Consider the following 19,695-nt stretch of genomic DNA (forward strand, 5'->3'; position numbering starts at 1 on the left):
GAGTATTCTTGAATAGTCTAGTGTGTAACTTATCTGCTAATACATTTATGTCGAAATCTCCTATAATTACTAAGTTGTTCAGTTGTGATATAAAACATTCTCTATCAGGTCACAAAACTTCGAAGTTTCCACCTGGTGGTCTATATAAACATTGTTGTTGTTGTTGTGGTCTTCAGTCCTGAGACTGGTTTGATGCAGCTCTCCATGCTACTCTATCCTGTGCAAGCTTTTTCATCTCCCAGTACCTACTGCAACCTACATCCTTCTGAATCTGCTTAGTGTATTCATCTCTTGGTCTCCCTCTATGATTTTTACCCTCCACGCTGCCCTCCAATACTAAATTGGTGATCCCTTGATGCCTCAGAACATGTCCTACCAACCGATCCCTTCTTCTGGTCAAGTTGTGCCACAAACTTCGCTTCTCCCCAATCCTATTCAATACTTCCTCATTAGTTATGTGATCTACCCATCTAATCTTCAGCATTCTTCTGTAGCACCACATTTCGAAAGCTTCTATTCTCTTCTTGTCCAAACTATTTATCGTCCATGTTTCACTTCCATACATGGCTACACTCCATACGAATACTTTCAGAAATGACTTCCTGACACTTAAATCTATACTGGATGTTAACAAATTTCTCTTCTTCAGAAACGCTTTCTTTGCCATTGCCAGCCTACATTTTATATCCTCTCTACTTCGACCATCATCAGTTATTTTGCTCCCCAAATAGCAAAACTCCTTCACTACTTTAAGTGCCTCATTTCCTAATCTAATTCCCTCAGCATCACCCGACTTAATTAGACTACATTCCATTATCCTTGTTCATCTTATATCCTCCTTTCAAGACACTGTCCATTCCATTCAACTGCTCTTCCAAGTCCTTTCTGACAGAATTACAATGTCATCGGCGAACCTCAAAGTTTTTATTTCTTCTCCATGAAGTTTGATACCTACTCCGAATTTTTCTTTTGTTTCCTTTACTGCTTGCTCAATATACAGATTGAACAACATCGGGGAGAGGCTACAACCCTGTCTTTCTCCCTTCCCAACCACTGCTTCCCTTTCATGTCCCTCAACTCTTATAACTGCCATCTGGTTTCCGTACAAATTGTAAATAGCCTTTCGCTCCCTGTATTTTACCCCTGCCACCTTTAGAATTTGAAAGAGAGTATTCCAGTCAACATTGTCAAAAGCTTTCTCTAAGTCTACAAATGCTAGAAACGTAGGTTTGCCTTTCCTTAATCTTTCTTCTAAGATAAGTCGTAAGGTCAGTATTGCCTCACGTGTTCCAGTGTTTCTACAGAATCCAAACTGATCTTCCCCGAGGTTGGCTTCTACTAGTTTTTCCATTCGTCTGTAAAGAATTCGTGTTAGTATTTTGCAGCTGTGACTTATTAAGCTGATAGTACGGTAATTTTCACATCTGTCAACACCTGCTTTCTTTGGGATTGGAATTATTATATTCTTCTTGAAGTCTGAGGGTATTTCGCCTGTTTCATACATCTTGCTCACCAGATGGTAGAGTTTTGTCAGGACTGGCTCTCCCATGGCCGTCAGTAGTTCCAATGGAATATTGTCCACTCCGGGAGCCTTGTTTCGACTCAGGTCTTTCAGTGCTCTGTCAAACTCTTCACGCAGTATCATATCTCCCATTTCATCTTCATCTACATCCTCTTCCATTTCCATAATATTGTCCTCAAGTACATCGCCCTTGTATAGACCCTCTATATACTCCTTCCACCTTTCTGCTTTCCCTTCTTTGCTTAGAACTGGGTTTCCATCTGAGCTCTTGATATTCATACAAGTCGTTCTCTTATCTCCAAAGGTCTCTTTAATTTTCCTGTAGGCGGTATATCTTACCCCTAGTGAGATAGGCCTCTACATCCTTACATTTGTCCTCTAGCCATCCCTGCTTAGCCATTTTGCACTTCCTGTCGATCTCATTTTTGAGACGTTTGTATTCCTTTTTGCCTGTTTCACTTACTGCATTTTTATATTTTCTCCTTTCATCAATTAAATTCAATATTTCTTCTGTTACCCAAGGATTTCTACTAGCCCTCTTCTTTTTACCTACTTGATCCTCTGCTGCCTTCACTACTTCATCCCTCAAAGCTACCCATTCTTCTTCTACTGTATTTATTTCCCCCATTCCTGTCAATTGCTCCCTTATGCTCTCCCTGAATCTCTGTACAACCTCTGGTTCTTTTAGTTTATCCAGGTCCCATCTCCTTAAATTCCCACCTTTTTGCAGTTTCTTCAGTTTTAATCTACAGGTCATAACCAATAGATTGTGGTCAGAGTCCACATCTGCCCCTGGAAATGTCTTACAATTTAAAACCTGGTTCCTAAATCTCTGTCTTACCATTATATAATCTATCTGATACCTTTTAGTATCGCCAGGGTTCTTCCATGTATACAACCTTCTTTCATGATTCTTAAACCAAGTGTTAGTTATGATTATGTTGTGCTCTGTGCAAAATTCGACCAGGCGGCTTCCTCTTTCATTTCTGTCCCTCAATCCATATTCACCTACTATGTTTCGTTCTCTCCCTTTTCCTACACTCGAATTCCAGTCACCCATGACTATTAAATTTTCGTCTCCCTTCACAATCTGAATAATTTCTTTTATTTCATCATACATTTCTTCAATTTCTTCGTCATCTGCAGAGCTAGTTGGCATATAAACTTGTACTACTGTAGTAGGCGTGGGCTTCGTATCTATCTTGGCCACAATAACGCATTCACTATGCTGTTTGTAGTAGCTTACCCGCATTCCTATTTTCCTATTCATTATTAAACCTACTCCTGCATTACCCCTATTTGATTTTGTGTTTATAACCCTGTAGTCACCTGACCAGAAGTCTTGTTCCTCCTGCCACCGAACTTCACTAATTCCCACTATATCTAACTTCAACCTATCCATTTCCCTTTTTAAATTTTCTAACCTACCTGCCCGATTAAGGGATCTGACATTCCACGCTCCGATCCGTAGAACGCCAGTTTTCTTTCTCCTGGTAACGACATCCTCTTGAGTAGTCCCCGCCCGGAGATCCGAATGGGGGACTATTTTACCTCCGGAATATTTTACCCAAGAGGACGCCATCATCATGTAATCATACAATAAAGCTGCATGCCCTCGGGAAAAATTACGGCTGTTGTTTCCCCTTGCTTTCAGCCGTTCGCAGTACCAGCACAGCAAGGCCATTTTGGTTATTGTTACAAGGCCAGATCAGTCAATCATCCAGACTGTTGCCCTTGCAACTACTGAAAAGGCTGCTGCCCCTCTTCAGGAACCACACGTTTGTCTGGCCTCTCAACAGATACCCCTCCGTTGTGGTTGCACCTACGGTACGGCTATCTGTATCGCTGAGGCACGCAAGCCTCCCCACCAACGGCAAGGTCTATATAAACATATAACATTAATTTCATCATTTGGTACCTTTATACGTGCTGCACATGATTCAGTTGTTCCTTCTAATGAATATTTACTTACATTTACGGAATTAAAATCAAATGTGCTCTTTACATACATTGATACACCCCCACCTCTGATAGTCGATCTGCAAAACTTATTAGCTAGTACCATGTTTAGAGGCTTAAAAAGTTCTAATTTGGCATCAGATAGCCAGTGTTCACTAATACGAAGCACATCAGGCATAGTTTCATTTACAAACATGTCTAATCGTTCATATTTCTTGCTCAAGCCCTGTACATTCTGGTGGATTATTTTAAAGTTGTAAATACCTTGTTGCAGATTTCTCTGCTTTACTGACTTAAATAAGGTCAAATCTGTTTCTCTTGTGGGCTTCCTCCTCTTTCTGGTTTCCACTAAAAAATCATTTAGATGGGATGGAGGCACTGGCTTCCGTCTGCTGTCTGAAGTTTTTTTAGTTGACAGTACTGGTCCTGATAATGTTGGAGTTCATTCTGCTGCTATTGTGGATGGTTCTGCTGTTGCTAATGATGGTTCTGTTGCTTTTGCTGTTGATTTTCCTGCTTGTATTAGGGCTGGATCTGCAGTTGATGGAGCTGTTACTGCATTTGTTGTTGTTAGTGTAACCGTTCTTGATGCTTTTACTACTTTTGGCGGAGTTGGTTGATTCTGTTGCCGTTGCTGGTAGCAGAGGTGGCTCTGCTATTGATGTAGCTGCTGTGATTGTTTCTGATGCTTTTAGCATTTTTTGTGGAAATACTTCTGCTGGTGCTTGCTTTAAAACTGTTGGAGCTAATGGTAATGACATGCTGTCACTATGTTTGTTCAGTCTCTCTAAAATTTCTTGTGAAAATTGTGAATATTTTATCAATATCTTTTGTATGTGTTGTTCCTGCTCAGATGTAAGATGTAAGAGAGGGCATTAAGGCCATAATTTAGTCAGACTAAATATGCAATAAATAAAGAAATAAAATAAGTAACTCAGTTCCTTGCCACCTTTGGACATTTCATTTCATAGCTGCCTGCCCTGTATAGCTATGATGAAGCCTCATGATATTATTCACCCACTTAGGCAAGGGCATCCTTTTAAAAGTAAAACTACCAGCATTGCATTTTGTACTAACATCACCAAGTACAGTGTTTTAAGCCCACCTCTGTAACAGTACATGTCTAGTTTACATTCTTGCACAATTTTAAGGTCAAAGTTTACAGCCACAATGAATCTCCAATCAATGCCCTGTCATTGTATCATGCCAGTAATATACAATTTAATATTCTTGAATTTTCTGCAGCCATGTAGTATAAGGTCAATTAGCTCCATCCCCTGTTCTGTGGGATGTGTAGCATTCACAAAATTTAAACCAAGATGACAAATGATTTCTGCATCATAGTCTGTAGTAGGTATTGTGAAACTTAATTCATTTGAATTCATACTTGAAAAGCAAGATATGCTCACTCATGTCTCCAAAATACGTGCTTAGAAACAAAAACACTAAATAAAATGAAGGTCCCACAAAAAGGACAATATTTCATGGCACAAGAAACTGGACAGGAAGTTATTTGAAATCTAAATTCATACTCAAAAGACTATAAATAATATGCAGTCAAAAATAAATTATGTAAGGATATTAAAAACTGTGTCATTAATTAAAAATGAATGCAGAGGTATGAACAAATTTTGTATCATAGACATCTTTCAAAATTTGGTAAAAGCTTTAAATATTTTGTTTCATGTTTTGTGAGCCCTTTTACTCTATAAATAAATGGCTAAATAGATTTAACTGTAGTATTGTGTACATAAGTGATTAAGTGATACATAGGTGATTAATACTCGACTGCTTGGTAGATTCATGGTGTAATATTTCTCCTCCTCCTCCACCACCACCACCAGTTCTAAACCACATGATGGTACAAACACACATTTCTTTACACATAATCCACAGTCAGACATAAGAAGCTTCACTGCAGTGAAAACAAGTTACTGGAGCAGCATGAACAGCTGCTATGAGGGCTGGGTGTGCTAGCAGCTGCCGAGCTGATGGCCGACTCTTAGGTTCCCTATGTAGCATTATTGTTATAAGATCATGAACTGTAGAGTCATAATGAGTTGCTGATACTGGTGGTACTCTTGCTCGCAATATCTGCATCACCAAGGAAGCTAAAGTCTGCAATGAAAACACAGTATCTAACAGAAATAAATAAATAATACTAGTACCTGTCCACAATTTAAATAATTCAAAATTTATAACAACTAATTTAATGAAGCTCACATGATAATTTGGAATTTATTTTTTAACATGTTATTTTACCTTCAAAAAGCTCATAAACCAAGTGCTTGTTAAGCAGCATAGAGAGAGAACCACCTGTGTAACTTACAAGGTAGGGAAACAAAGGACAAGCTGAAACTGAGTTGATCTACGAGGTTTTCATGGATAGCTGCACTGGCAGCTCACTGCCCCACCCAAGATAGATATCCTGGTTGTAGTCACAGTTCAGCACACAATTTTAATATTATGGAAGACATAATTGTAACTGTAATCAAAATAAAGTGGAAGTTGGCAGAACATGCAGCAAGGAGAATGGCTGGTATATAAATAAAGGGTAAGTAGAGACCAATAGTAGTTCATAAAGGAAGGGATATCATGGAAAAATTACTATAATCTCTCTCCAATCAAGCTTGGTACTCTACTAGTTTCACCTATTCCACATTTGAACAGCCTGGTATTTATAATAACTTATTTTTTGTGAGCGTCTCTCAGAAAATCATTCCTATTGCAAACTTTACTCATAGATCCAACTGCAGTGACACTCAAAAACTGTTTCAGTATTGCAGCAGGCATTACACACTCAAACTTAAAGAGAAAATGAATTCAGTTTTTAAACATGTAGTTCTATTTGAAATTTTCATCTTCCAACAGCATTTTAAATTTTGTATGAAGTGGTTACTAAATTATGTGGCCTCATCCAGAATGAGATTTTCACCCTGCAGCAGAGAGTGCACTGATATGAAACTTCCTAGAAGATTAAAACTGTGTGCCAGACAGACCAACTTGTGACTTTTGTGGGCAAGTGCTCTGCCAACTGCACAACTCGCAACCTGTCCTCACAACTTCAGTTCTGCTAGTACCTCATCTCGTACCTTCCAAACTTCAAAGAAGATTAGATTAGATTAGATTAGATTTACTTTCATTCCAATTGATCCGTAGTGAGGAGGTCCTCCAGGATGTGGAACATGTCAGAAAAACAACAATACATGACAAATATTTAAACTAAAACAAATAAGCTAATGTACCATTCCACAGGTCCCAAGTGGAATGATCGTCATTTTTTAATGAACACTAAGAGTCATTTTACAAATACTATTGCACTGAATTTAAAATAAAAAAGTTTTTTATTTATTTATAAGGTAAGAAACATGTAATACAACTACTGTAATACTTATTTACTATGAACACATTACTGCACTGAAATGGTGCAGAAGTTAGATTATACTTACACACTTACACACACACACACACACACACACACACACACACACACACACACACACACACACACACACACACAAATTTTCAGTGGACACATTACTGCACTGAAATTGTGCAGAAGATATGTTGTACTTATATACAAATCAGTTGGTTTTCCTCAGAAATTCATCAATGGAGTAGAAGGAGTTGGCCACCAATAAATCCTTTAGGCTTCTCTTAAACTGAATTTCATTGGTTGTTAAGCTTTTTATGGCTGCTGGCAAGTTATTGAAAATGTGTGTTCCTGAATAATGCACACCTTTTTGTACAAGACTAAGTGACTTTAAATCCTTGTGAAGATTATTCTTATTTCTAGTATTGATTCCATGAATTGAGCTATTGGTTTGAAAAAGTGATATATTTTTAATGACAAATTTCATTAAGGAATAAATATATTGGGAAGCTGTAGTTAGTATCCCTAGTTCCCTAAACAGGCTTCTGCAGGATGTTCTTGAGTTCACACCACATATAATTCTTACTGCACGTTTTTGTGCCCGGAAAACTTTAGCTTGGCTTGATGAATTACCCCAGAAAATAATCCCATATGACATTATGGAATGAAAGTAAGCATAGTATGCCAGCTTTTTCATTTTTATATCCCCTATGTCTGACAAAATTCGCATTGCAAACAGAGATTTGTTAAGACGCTTCAGCAGTTCTGTGGTGTGCTCCTCCCAGTTGAATTTATTATCAAGCTGTAATCCCAAGAATTTAACACCGTCCACTTCTTCTATCTTCTTGTCATCATATGTTAGACATATACTCTTGGGACACCCCTTACAAGTTCTGAACTGCATGTAGTGTGTTTTTTCAAAGTTTAGTGACAAAGAATTGGCTAGGAACCAGTGATTAATGTCTACAAATATTTTATTGGCTGATCTTTCTAAGACTACACTTGATTTGCTATTTATTGCAATGTTTGTATCATCAGCAAACAAAACAAACTTGGCATCTGGTAATGTTACTGATGAAAGGTCATTGATATACACAAGAAAAAGTAAGGGCCCCAAAATGGAACCTTGTGGGACCCCACATGTAATTAGTTCCCAGTTGGATGATGCCTGATAGCTTGATACATGTCTCTTTCCTAATAACACCCTTTGTTTCCTGCCAGAGATATAAGATTTGAACCATTTTGCAGCATTTCCTGTTACACTATAATATTCTAGTTTACTTAAAAGGATATTGTGATTTACACAGTCAAATGCCTTTGACAGATCACAAAATATACCAGTTGCCTGCAATTTTTTGTCTAATGAATTAAGTACATTTTCACTGTAAGTGTAGATAGCCTTCTCAATATCAGAACCTTTTAGAAATCCAAACTGTGACTTTGACAGTATGTTATTTGAGATAAGATGGTTATAAAGACGACTGTACATTACTTTTTCGAAAATTTTTGAGAATGCTGGCAACAGTGAAATTGGACGGAAATTTGATGCTATTTCTTTATCTCCCTTCTTAAACAGTGGCTTAACTTCAGCATATTTCAGCCATTCGGGAAATATTCCACTGATAAACGACTGGTTACACAGATAGCTTAATATGTTACTTAGCTCAGAATCACATTCTTTAATTAACTTTGTTGATATTTCATCATACCCACTAGATGTTTTTGATTTTAAAGATTTCATGATGGACATTATTTCTGTTGGGGTAGTGAGGGTCAAATTCATATTATGGAAGTTACTTGAAATGTCTGGTCTAAGGTAATCCATAGCAGCATCTACCGAAACTGACAACCCCATCTTTTCAGTAACAGTTATAAAATGTTTGTTAAAAAGTTCTGCAACACTATACACATCTGTCACCAATGCATCATTTACTCTTAATGCTATTTGTTCCTCTTCATGTCTGGTTCTACCGGTCTCCTCCTTCACTATATCCCATATTGTCTTTATTTTGTTATCTGATATGACTATCTTTTCCTTGTAATATATTTGCTTTGACATCCGTATTACAGTCTTTAATATTTTGCAGTATTTCTTATAATGTGCTATAGCATCAACATTGGAAATGTTTCGGATTGACAGATACAGTTTTCTTTTTGTTTTACAAGATACCCCTATTCCTCGAGTAATCCATGGCTTCTTTGTAGACTTTGCTCTAACCTTGGTAAGTTTTAGGGGAAAGCAGTGTTCAAATAAGGTAAGCACTTTATTAGCAAAAATGTTATATTTTTCATTCATGCCATGAGCACTGTAAACATCAGTCCACTGAATGTCTCTGAGGAGTGTCCTAAAATAATCAATTTTTGGCTTACTGATTACCCTCGTGAGCTCAGATTTAACAGATTTTATATCCTGTTCAGTATTAACATTTAACAGAAGGAACTGCATGTCATGGTCTGAGAGGCCATTGACTATTGGTTTTGTAATATAATTTTGTTCATTTGACTTTTCTATAAAGATATTATCAATGGCTGTTTGTGAGCAAGTGGTTATCCTAGTGAGGAACTTTACTGTGGGAATTAAGTTGAATGATAGTGTTACTAACTCAAATAGGTTCTTATTGGGAGAGTCTTTAAGGAAATCTACATTGAAATCACCAGCAACCACTATTTCTTTGTTTTTGGTTGTTAAATGGGCCAGTACAGCTTCAAGGTGGTTTACAAACAGATTAAAGTTACCTGCAGGTGCTCGATATACACTTAATATTATGAAAGATTTTTTGTGAAATTCTAATTCTGTTGCACATGCTTCCATATGCTGTTCTAGGCAAAATTTATAAATGTCTATGTTCTTAAATTTATGACAGTTCCTGATGAATGTGGCAACTCCTCCTTTCTCCATTTCTGATCTACAATAGTGAGATGCTAACCTAAACCCTGTAACACTTAAAAGTTCTATACCAGTGGTCACATGATGTTCAGAGAGGCAGATTATGTCAGCTGGGTTTGAAGACTCTAATTCATCTATGCAGATAGTTAATTCATTAATTTTATTTCTCAGTCCTCGAATATTTTGATGCAATAAAGATAGCTGACATTTCACATTGACTGACTTAAAATTGGATGGAGTTAAAATATCTGCTGACAGTTGAAAATTCTTAACCAATGGCTGTTTATGTTGATGTAATAAGCTGGAATTATGTTTTTTGATTTCTTTCTCAAACTGAAGGTTTGTCTCAGTTCTAACCTCTCTTAAAATTTGTTTTCTTTCTGTCCTCCCTACCCTAAAAAAGGGTCTTTTCTGAATCCTATAACCACTGGTATTTTACCACTCATGACAGTGCCTCCCCCCTTTAACTTTCCTGCTATTTCCCCAGCCAATTTACCCTTCCCCTTCCTGTTGAGGTGAAGGCCATGCCTAGTATAATCCCACCTACTGACAGAATCAACATGAACCACACCAATGTGTGACCCCGCACCCGACATGAGCAGCCGTTCCAGCTCCAAATTAACTCTCTTGACAGAAGAGTTCAAATGAGGTCGGTCATGGCGCCCAAGAACAGATACAAACTCAACACTGGTATGCCTCGATGCTGATGCAATCTTCGCCAGGTCACACTCTATGCTGTACCTCTATGCAAACCTTGCAGAACTAGCACTCCTGGAAAAAAAGTATTGCAGAGACATGGCTTAGCCACAGCCTGGGAGTGTTTCCAGAATGAGGAAAGTTTGGAAGGTGGAAGACGAGGTACTGGCAGAATTGGAGCTGTGAGGACAGATCACAAGTCATGCTTGGGTAGCTCAGTTGGTAGAGCACTTGCCTGCGAAAGGCAAACATCCCAAGTTCGAGCCTTAGTCCAGCACACAGTTTTAATTTGGCAGGAAGTTTCATATATGGCCTCATAATTTTAAAGTAATTTTTATTTTCATTTTTTAAGGTTATTCTTGAGCCCCCACTCCCTTTTTTGTGATGGGTGTTGAAGCCAACATGTGTCACAAGCACCAGCATGTTGTTGGCCACCAAATTTTTCTACCTGGGGATCATTGGAATTTCTTTCTGAATTGCAGTTTTCACAAAGGACAGCAATCAACATGTACAAGACAATAGGAAGGTAGTTACAATATGGTCAAAGAGGCTGTGAATTGGACTGACGCCAGTAGCGTATGATCAGCTCTGTAGTCATTACTGACAAAGGCAGTTGCCAATACAGTCAGCATATCACATACACTAACTAGTTGATCTATGTGGTCCACAGTTAAGATCACCACTCTTCCATAGCGAACTGCTCACTACCAAACCAGAAAGATTGATTACTGACTTCCCACACTGATATCACATCACATGCTTGGATTATGGACTCTGGTCTTTGTTAGGCAGTGTGTTAATTTACTCACTGATGGCTCAACAATGATACGTCTTGATAAACGCTATCTGCTGTTGCATACAGTGGCAAATAAACCAATTTTCTCTCTGTCTGTCTGTCTCTCTGTCTGTCTCTCTCTCTCTCTCTCTCTCTCTCTCTCTCTCTCTCTCTCGTATAGTTTTGGAACACCTGGAATAATTTCAAGAGAACTTGGTATACATGATTTATTCATACTACCTTGAGGCAAAATACTAAAGAGTGTAAAAATCTTATAGGGAGGGACTGTGTATGGGAAGGGTGAAAATAGCTGATGTCAGTGTCAAATCCACAGTTATCATGGTCTTAAGATTCACAGTGACAGTTCCAATATCATTCAAGTTCAAGTTAGTTCAAAAGAAGCAATTACATCTCTTATAAGCTTTCAGGTGGAGCTAATTGTCATGTCACATGTCTATGTTCTGAAGAATTGGGATTATTAAGTAACCAGAAGGTAAATTAACAAAAGCCAAAATAATTTGCATAAAGATTATGAAATCATTATTAAAAAGCAATTTCAGTGTGACAAGGAAAACAACATCACCTAATCCCTCAAACTAACACAGATGGTATAAATCAATTACATATGCCTTTCAAGATGAAGGCACTGGTACTAGAACACAAGGAACAGTTTGAAGGATTTATGCATCATTTTAGCCTGTGCAACATCACTGACATTCAGCTCTACACCAATTAGATCATTTATAAAGAGAATATGACTCTCCTGTTTAAAAAGACTGAGTAATCTTACGTGCCACACGTTACTGTGTAACAGCATTTAAGTGTACAGAATTATTTCCTTTTCTCACTCCACAAAATGCCCATTTGTTAACAACACAGGATAATTAGCCACAAAGAGACAAAGAGATGAAAGTCTGTACCAAAAGCAACACACACTACTGTCAGCTGCTGGACCAATTATTCCCACACAAACTCCCCACCCCCTTCCACCTCACCACAGCATGGAGCACCTGAAATTTAAGGAAACAAACCTGACACTTCATGGAAGATTGAAACTGTGCACCACACTGGAACTAAAATCTGGGACCTTCGCCTTTTTCAGGCAAGTGCTCTACCAATTTAACTATCCAAGCATGACTTACAATCAGCCTCACTATCTTACTCTGCCAGTCTCTAATCTCCTTCCTGCTAAACTTCTCTAAGTTATCCTTCAGGCTTTGAAGGACTAGCTCCCTTGGAAGTGTGGCACCAATGAGGTCGACACCAGAATAGATATACATTTGTCTCTAGACTCCGAGCATTGTCTTTGGATGCTAAGCTAGGATTATCTTTGCTCTCTTCCACCATGTCCAGTTTTTGTAAGCCTTGCTTGTGTAAAGATGTGAACTACTGCAAAATGGGAGTGTTGTTTGGTGCAACCGACCCGAACTTCCTCCTCACTGGTGACCCCGAGTTGTAACGTCTTCCGTTTTCCCTGTTTTACTGTGTCCGCAACCTCCGCTTCGGTTATTTTCATCCCTCATCATACTTCACTGCAAGCCGTGAATTCAACTAAACTACAGTGCTCAGGTTAAACTTCACATGTCGTCTCACTCTTCACAAACTGCAAACTCGAGTGGACTTTTTTAGTGTGCGAAATTTACGAACTTATACTAGGCATTGACTTCTTGCGACACCACAAACTTTCACCGGGCCTAGTGTGAAACACCATGTTTCATCACCTGTCCAAGACTCACTTACTCTGTGCTCCATCGTACTGACAGCTCCTACCCCTCCCCTCACAGACAGCACCTCAAACTATGCAACTTTGGCTCCTGCGCGCCGCCGTGCTACCGTCACTGACAAACAGTGCACTTCCACCTAGCGCACCGGCCGCGACCGTGCTGCCACAGGCCACGCCCTCAGACAATGGACTCAACTAACGTTTCACGAGCTCTACCGAGCTCACCCGACCATGGTGCCACTACTTCGGGCCGGCGGCCATCTTCTCACATTGACTCCTGGGACACTTCACTGCCTCGGCTCCCGTCGGATCCGCCAAGTGGCTTCCAACACCAGGACCACGCCTCACTTGCCCCGCCCACCACACATTGTAAACAAACTGCCTCCCGTGCCGCCGGCAACATTTCTGTCATCACCAACGGCACGGTTCACAAGCTTCGCCTCACACCAGGCCCCCAATCTCCAGTAAACCACGTTGACTTTGTCCCGAGCACCTCTCTGACCTTAAAAAACAGATTTCTGAACTTCTAAGCTCCGGCGTCATCGAACCCTCTACCAGTAGCTGGTCTATGCCGATACATATGACACCCAAGAAAGACGGGTCGTGGCGCATGTGCGGAGACTACCGTCGACTAAACACATGAACAATTATGGACACCTACTCCATACCCAACATTGCCAACTTTACCAGTTCCCTCACAGGTGTGACCACGTTCTCTGTCATTGATTGCAAACGGGCCGACCAGCAGATCCCCATGGCACCTGAAGACATCGAGAAGACAGTAATCACCACCCCGATTGGGTTATTTCAGTTTCGATTCTTGCCCTTTGGTCTGAAAAATGCAACCCAGACCTGGCAACGCTTCATCAACGAAGATCTATTTGAACTAAAATTCTGCTTTGCATATATTGATGACATTCTTGTGTTCCGCTCCTCCGTTGAGGACAACATTCGACATGTGTAAACTGTTATGGACACTCTCGCAGCAGCAGCAGGCATCGATACCAACCAAGACAAATTGCAGCTACATCAACCCACTGTCACTTTTCTTGGTATTCGGGTCTCTGCCGACGGCATTTCACTCCCTCCTGAGAAAGTACAAACAATACTAAACCTACCCAGACCTGCGTCATTCAAAGACCTCTGGCTCTTTCTGGGAATGCTTAATTATTATCGCCGACATCTACCTCGGGCTGTGGAGATTCAGGCTCCATTGACGGACGCCTTGGCAGGCACCCACACTTCGGCCCGTTCCATGGACCCCTGCTATGACTGACTCTTTCACTGCCCTCAAAAATCTTTTTGCCGAGGCCTGCACCATCGTGCATCCTCATCCCAATACGCAGCTTTTCATCACCACAGACACGAGCGATACTGCCGTTGGCGCTGTCCTTAGCCAGACAATCGACAGCCAGACGTCACGCAAGTTCACCAATGCACAACGGAAATATTCCACGTTTGACAGGGAGTTGCTCACAGTCTATGGAGCGATCAAGCATTTTAAGACTGACATTGAGGGACGCCATTTCTATGTTTTAACGGACCACAAACCCCTGGGTGCGACCACTTTAAACCTGCCAGCTGACCTGCCTCCTCGCCACTTCAGATACATGGACTTCATATCTCAGTTCACCACCGATGTCAGACACAAAGGTTGCTGACAATATAGTTGCAGATTTCCTTTCACAAGTTGTCACTGTCTATTCGCTGTTAGACCCCTCTGAACAGCCTAACCTCCAACCCGCTGATGAGGGCACACGAAACCTGACCTCAGACCCTACCTCTTCACTACACTTCATTCGCACCACCTTCCCTGGCATTTCTGGTGAGATCTGGTGCGATGACAGTATGGGCACATTATGCCCCCTCATCCCAACCATGCTCCATCGCGCTGTCTTCAACGTACTGCATAATTTAGCCCACCCCGGTATTTGTACATCCGCCCACCTCGTAGCAGAGCGCTATGTGTGGATAAATGTCAACAATGACTGCCAGCAATGGGCACACTCCTGCGTCGCATGCCAACAATGCAAAGTACATGAGCAGGCTTCACCCCCTGTCGGCCCCTTTTCGATCCCTCCTGGGCGTTTCCAGCATATTTATATTGACATTGTCAGCCCTGTACCCCCCCCCCCTCTAATAGCTCTCGTTATGTTCTCTCATCTATCGACCAAACAAGTCGCTAGGTTGAGGCTGTCCCCCTCCCCAAGATCAAGGCAGAAACTGTTGCTCAAGCTTTCGTTGAGTCATGGGTATCGCATTTCGCATGTCCAGCTATCATCACGACTGACCAGGGCAGACAATTTTAGTCAGCCCTGTTCAACGAGATTTGTAACATTTGCGGCATCTGGAGCATCCATACCACAGCATATCACCCGCAAAGTTACGGGCTATTTGAGTGCTGGCACCGCACTTTCACTTTCAAGGTGGCTCTTCAATGCCACCTCTCTTTGGATGGAGACCCTTCCCCTTGTGCTATTCGGCATTCGTGCGATCTGTAAGGAAGACCTCAAAGGCACAATAGCAGATTTCGTCTATGGCCAGAACATTGTTCTCCCTGGCGAACTCTTGAGCCCTTCTGCTTCTCTCCCTCAGTCTGACTTACCTTCCTTCGTGGACCGTGTCAGACGCCACTTCATCAACCTCCACATCACTCCGCCCGCCAGCCATTCCCGCCCTAAGGTTCACATCCCGAAATATCTGGATAATTGCGAGTACGCCATGCTCCGAGATGACACTGTCCGTGCTCCCCTCCAACCTCCATATACCAACCCATACCGAGATCTTCGGCGCTCAGCCAACATCTATGACATCCAGATGAAAGATTCAGCTGTCACAGTCTCTATCAACAGACTTAAGGCTGCTCATGTGGCCCTTCAGGCACGACCACACCACTCACTGTTGTGGCTCACGATGCTCCGACCACACCCTCCAGGTCGGACTTACACACTCAATCGAGTGACTCCCAGCTCCAATTGTCGAGCTCTCCTCCAACCTTGCCCCCTACTCCGGTCTCACGCACTCTGTCAAGTGACCCCATGCTCCCCTCGTCGAGCTTACCTATGATCACGCCCTCGCCGCCAGGCCCCTCACTGGTCCCTTCGACCTCTCCTCTGTCGCCTGCCTCGCCCTGTCGAGGTTTCTCACGCCTCCCATCTTGAACGTGCCCTCGCTCGAGGTGTTTGTGACTGTTCATCTGGACATCATCCACGCCATGTCTATAATACTATGCGATGAAACACTGTTCGTCGTGTTTCCCTTCCTCCGGTGCTCATGGCACAACCTCCGCCATTGCCTGCCACCTGGTGAAATTTATTTTCCCTTCCTGCCTGACGTCAACCTGGACATGCTTCATGTGTTCGCCATGCCCACTGGAGACATTGTCATCGTCGCTCCATTCCACTCACAAACCGCCGGCCTACCAGTTGCCGCACGACCAGCATGCCCAGTACGCTTCAATCACTTCCAGGTTCAGTGGCCGAACCTTCCTTCACATCATCTATCCACACAGCTCCCCGACGACGCTGTCGAGCTGACCGTGGTCTGGTTCCCGTGGACCACCACTGCTGACGTCCTGGTCATCCCTCCACCCGGGCCTCTCACGTCTCAAGAGTACTCTGTACTGGTGGGGGGGGGGGGGGGGGGGGCCTAAGTGCTATGTGGCACCGATGAGGTCTGAAGTCTACACCAGCATTGATATATGTTTGTCTCTAGATTCGGAGCATAGTCTTTGGACGCTGAGCCAAGATTATCTTTGCTCTCTTCCACCATGTCCAGTTCTTTGTAAGCCTTGCTTGTGTAAAGAGGTGAATAAGTGAACTACTGCAAAATGGGAGTGTTGTTTGGTGTAACCGACTCTAACTTCCTCCTCAGAAGAAAGAATACTGCAGTGACAGGGCCATGTCTCTGCAATATCCTTTCTTCGAGGACACCTACTTTTAATACTTTTAAATCATTTAAATGTGTTTGGAAATGCATAATATGAATCTTTGTACAATTAAGGATTAAGTTGTTTGATTTGAAGTAATTGTAAGGCTGTTCCAATATTCACCTGGTTGCATCTGTTGATCGCATGGTTGGGACCATAATCTCACACTTTTTTCATAAGCATGTTAGAAGAGTCCTCTAATATCCTGGATGAATAAATTTTATGGATCAAGAACAGGATGGGGCCAAGCATGGACCCTTGCAGGTCAAAACAGTTACTCTGCATTTAGTCTTATTCAAATGGTTCAAATGGCTCTGAGCACTATGGGACTCAACTGCTGTGGTCATAAGTCCCCTAGAACTTAGAACTACGTAAACCTAACTAACCTAAGGACATCACACACAGCCATGCCCGAGGCAGGATTCGAACCTGCGACCGGAGCGGTCGTGCGGTTCCAGACTGTAGCGCCTTTAACCGCTCGGCCACTCCGGCCGGCTTTAGTCTTATTCCTGTGGTATCATTTGTTTATGTAGTCTTTTGCCTTCTGCTGTTGAGGTATGATGTCGACTGTGCAAGGCAAATGTCCTTCATGCTATACTATTTTCGTTTATTACCTACACAATCAAAGGACTTGGCAGTTTGACAGAATATGCAAATAGGGTAATTATTTTCATGTAGGTCTGCAAGAAATGAATATCAGTATGCGAGATCATGTACTGTTTCCTCTGTATAGGAACTTCTACCAATACCAAGCTCAGTATGTAGTAGCAAAAAGAGTAGTATCAGAAAGGTGCTACAGTATCCTGTTTTAAACTACCTTCTCAAAAAGTTTTGAGAACATGATACATGGGGTGTAGGGGGAAGGTGTGGGTGGGAGAGGGGGTAGGTGGTAGAGGTCGCAAGCTTACCTTCACTTTTCAGTTTTATGAACGGGTATTGCTGTTACATATTTCAGTCTATCAGGAATATATCTTGGTTCAACTGACTACGAAGGTAGCTCATGGGGTCACTACGAAGGTAGCGCACTGTTTCAGCACTTTGGTTGAAACATCATATGAACTATTTCTAGAAAGATACACTTCAAATAACTTCCATTACTTATGTGCTAACCTAATACTACAATGTTCACAATCTTAGAAGTTCACATTCTAGTACAGCACTCACCGGGGCTTCAAATGGTCTTCGCAGTGCAAGCATCTCATAGATGACTACTCCAGTAGCCCAGATATCACTCTCACGCCCATAGTCACGCCCGTCACACAGCTCTGGAGATAGATAGCATGGTGTACCCACTAGTGTCTGTGCTCGAGACTTGCTGCAACAATTTCCAGGTCCACTATCATTTCACATACTGTGATGTAATTACAGAGCAACTAAAGGTCACATGAGATATGGAACTGAGCTTCAGATTAACAATGTATATATTCTAACAGCATTTGCTATGTTATTAACATTTGATGTAAGAATCTTCTACAAAATTCCTACAGCTAAACCAAAATTTGGAAAATTATTGCTAATATGGGAAGCATCAAATTCAGATTAAAATTCAAAACGTATTTTATTGTTCTTTGAGCTGCAGGCACATCTTATCATTATTATATTTTCTCTCTGCCTTTAACTTTCATAGTTTGTCATTCACTCACATTCTTGTCAAGTAGTATTTTCCTAACTGTGTGAACTAAATCAGTTGAATCAAATATTGCTGATTCCCCAAATTGATATTATCAAATGATGGATGGTTAGTAAACTGGTGACTCCTGGAATACTGAAGAGTGCAGAGACCCCAGGAAACATGCAAAACCAAATGGTGACTTCATGCCAAAACACCAAATGGCTTCCAATGAAGATGCAGTTGTTACAGCTGCAAGATCATCTGCAAAAGAAAACAGATGACCGTCAAGCTCAAATCAGGACAATAAATTATCTCTGAAGTATGGGTAGCAGTTTGCTTGATAAGTTTGACACAGTTTCTAACCCATAAACGAAAGTGTAGATTCCAAAGTTTCTGCAGGAAAAACAAGAGTTGTGGTTCACGATGTTGGACTCAGCATTTACGCAAAACAATGCTACCAGAAACCACATGAAGTTCACTGTAGCAGTCAACAGTTTAGATTCCAGGGCAGCCGTGGTGATCCCTGATTTTGCACTGAAGCCATCATCATAAAAATACCTCCAGTTGAGCACAACACTAGTCAGCGAAATGTACCATTAGACCAATCATGCAGCAGTTATTACAGAATGAATATATCAACAATAGTATGTTGTCAGATGCATAGCATCACCTGAGGAGCATCACTGAAGAAGCACCACAATTTAAAGTGTCACGTATGGTTTGTGCAGCTACTATTACCACTAAAAACAGCTGTGGTGGTCTGTGAAAGAAGTGAAATCAGCTTTATATTTTCAGTAGCGAGTGATGTACTCATGATGATAGATCAAGGAAGTGAAAGACAAGCAGGCCATGAAATTCTACAAGAGTGCAAAGTTGTAAATAAAAGAAATGCGACAGTTCCTTAAAGCAATGTCGAGCGCATAAGCAAAGTTAATCAGTGTCAAACGTTCAAGATTGGCCCAGTAATTAATGGCAGCTTGACCATGAATGGAAAGAACCAATCATGCTTGCTTACATTATCATATCAGTATATATAAGAGGCAAATAAGCAAACCATTGCTATGTATATGATCGATTCACATTCTGATGTAAGCATGCTAACAGTTGGACAGAATAAGAATGCAATGGTAGCCATGCCTGTGCATCTTACGGCAGTCAACAATTTGCTGCAAGGGGATTGCAAGGTGAAAGTTGACCTGGTTTTAGCAGGAAGTTCAAGT

The 19,695-nt window shown here is 41.3% G+C and overlaps 1 protein-coding gene across 2 annotated transcripts in view; it reads right to left on the bottom strand.

Annotated features, from left to right (window-relative positions):
• Window positions 1-5,214: 5,214 nt before the first annotated feature.
• Window positions 5,215-19,695, bottom strand: part of LOC124624220 (serine/threonine-protein kinase Nek8-like) — a 183,090-nt gene continuing 168,609 nt past the window's right edge. For both annotated transcript variants that reach the window (XM_047149094.1, XM_047149093.1), the window contains exons 5-6: window positions 18,028-18,178; window positions 5,215-5,599 (exon numbers count right to left, since the gene is read on the bottom strand). In XM_047149094.1, coding sequence (XP_047005050.1) covers window positions 5,378-5,599; window positions 18,028-18,178 — 373 coding nt within the window. In that variant the 3' untranslated portion in view covers window positions 5,215-5,377. The remainder of the gene's footprint in view (window positions 5,600-18,027; window positions 18,179-19,695) is intronic.

Source organism: Schistocerca americana, chromosome 1 (assembly GCF_021461395.2).
Source record: "Schistocerca americana isolate TAMUIC-IGC-003095 chromosome 1, iqSchAmer2.1, whole genome shotgun sequence".
In the NCBI taxonomy this organism is placed as follows: domain Eukaryota; kingdom Metazoa; phylum Arthropoda; class Insecta; order Orthoptera; family Acrididae; genus Schistocerca; species Schistocerca americana.